Here is a 1095-nt window from a genome sequence, read left to right as displayed (position 1 = left end):
AAAAAAAAAAAAAAAAAAGAAAGCTGGCAACTCTATTCACGCCAGCTTTAGGTGACGCCTGATTACCACAAGAGTTTCAGCGGAGTGACTACTCCATCGTAATTTGGGTCGCATCCAATCGCTACTCATAGGCCGCGACGGTCCTGGCCGCCGTGGACGTCGGGCTGAACGCCTTCCGTCCAGTGGGAAGGATATTTCTGTCCCCGTGCGACCGTCAACGCTACCGCTACATCCCACAACCCTCTCTCCCCGCTGCCGCCACTTAGACCGTTTACCGCACCGGACGAGATGCTCCACTCCGCCCGCCTGCTTACACATAAGACCCCCTTTGCTCCAACGTCTTCTGTGCACCTGAACCACCGCTTTTCTATCCCACGAAAATCTCCGTCATGTCGAGTATACACCGAGAACAGAACTTCTGCGAGTGCCTAAACTACTATGTTCGAGCGCGCGGACCTGACGACGTCCGAGTTACAACTGCTGGTGGAAGTGGGATACTGGCTCCCGGCACTCATTCACGGCGGAGGGATGTGCGCGCAGATGGCCACCTTGAAGAGACTGGTGGCATAATCCAGTTGGTTTCCCTACCGGCCGGACTACCGCATCGAATCATACTTGTTCACCCTGATCTTCTAAGCACCTTCGGATACTCGCGAGGACAAAGCCTAGGGACACTAGGTGACCCTGATTTCTATTTGCAGCTGGCGGATTGGCTGCTCGCGTACGTATCATAGGCGCGGTGGCGATCTTGTGCTGAATCTTCCGCAGTTGCCTCCCCATCCTCTCGGGATCAATACCACAAAAAGGCGCCATAGTCCGGATAGAGATAATAGACGGAGAGGAGACTATGGCGCCTTCGCCCGCCTCCGGAGAAGCTACCCTGTCTCTCGAAAAGAAGATGGTGGATGGGGACATGCTAGGCAAAGAAGGGAAGGCTGAATGTTCGATATGTATGGTCAATGTGGAGTTGGGTAGCGAAGTGACCGTCCTTCCATGCAATCACTGGTTTCACGGTGACTGCGTGACAAGATGGCTGAAACAACGCGACAGTTGCCCTCACTGCCGGAAACCCATAACCAAACCGGAAGATCGAGC

At 54.2% G+C, this 1095-nt stretch overlaps 1 protein-coding gene across 1 annotated transcript; it reads left to right on the top strand.

The window, feature by feature from the left end:
• Positions 1-207: 207 nt before the first annotated feature.
• On the top strand, positions 208-1095 carry PV07_12873 (uncharacterized protein; the record flags this gene model as incomplete). The annotated part of the gene is made up of 2 exons (XM_016400444.1): positions 208-721; positions 769-1095. Coding segments are annotated over exons 1-2 (657 nt in total), but the record flags the coding sequence as incomplete, so codon positions are not given.

This window comes from Cladophialophora immunda (assembly GCF_000835495.1).
Source record: "Cladophialophora immunda strain CBS 83496 unplaced genomic scaffold supercont1.267, whole genome shotgun sequence".
Lineage (NCBI taxonomy): Eukaryota > Fungi > Ascomycota > Eurotiomycetes > Chaetothyriales > Herpotrichiellaceae > Cladophialophora > Cladophialophora immunda.
This window is presented reverse-complemented; position numbering and strand designations above follow the sequence as displayed.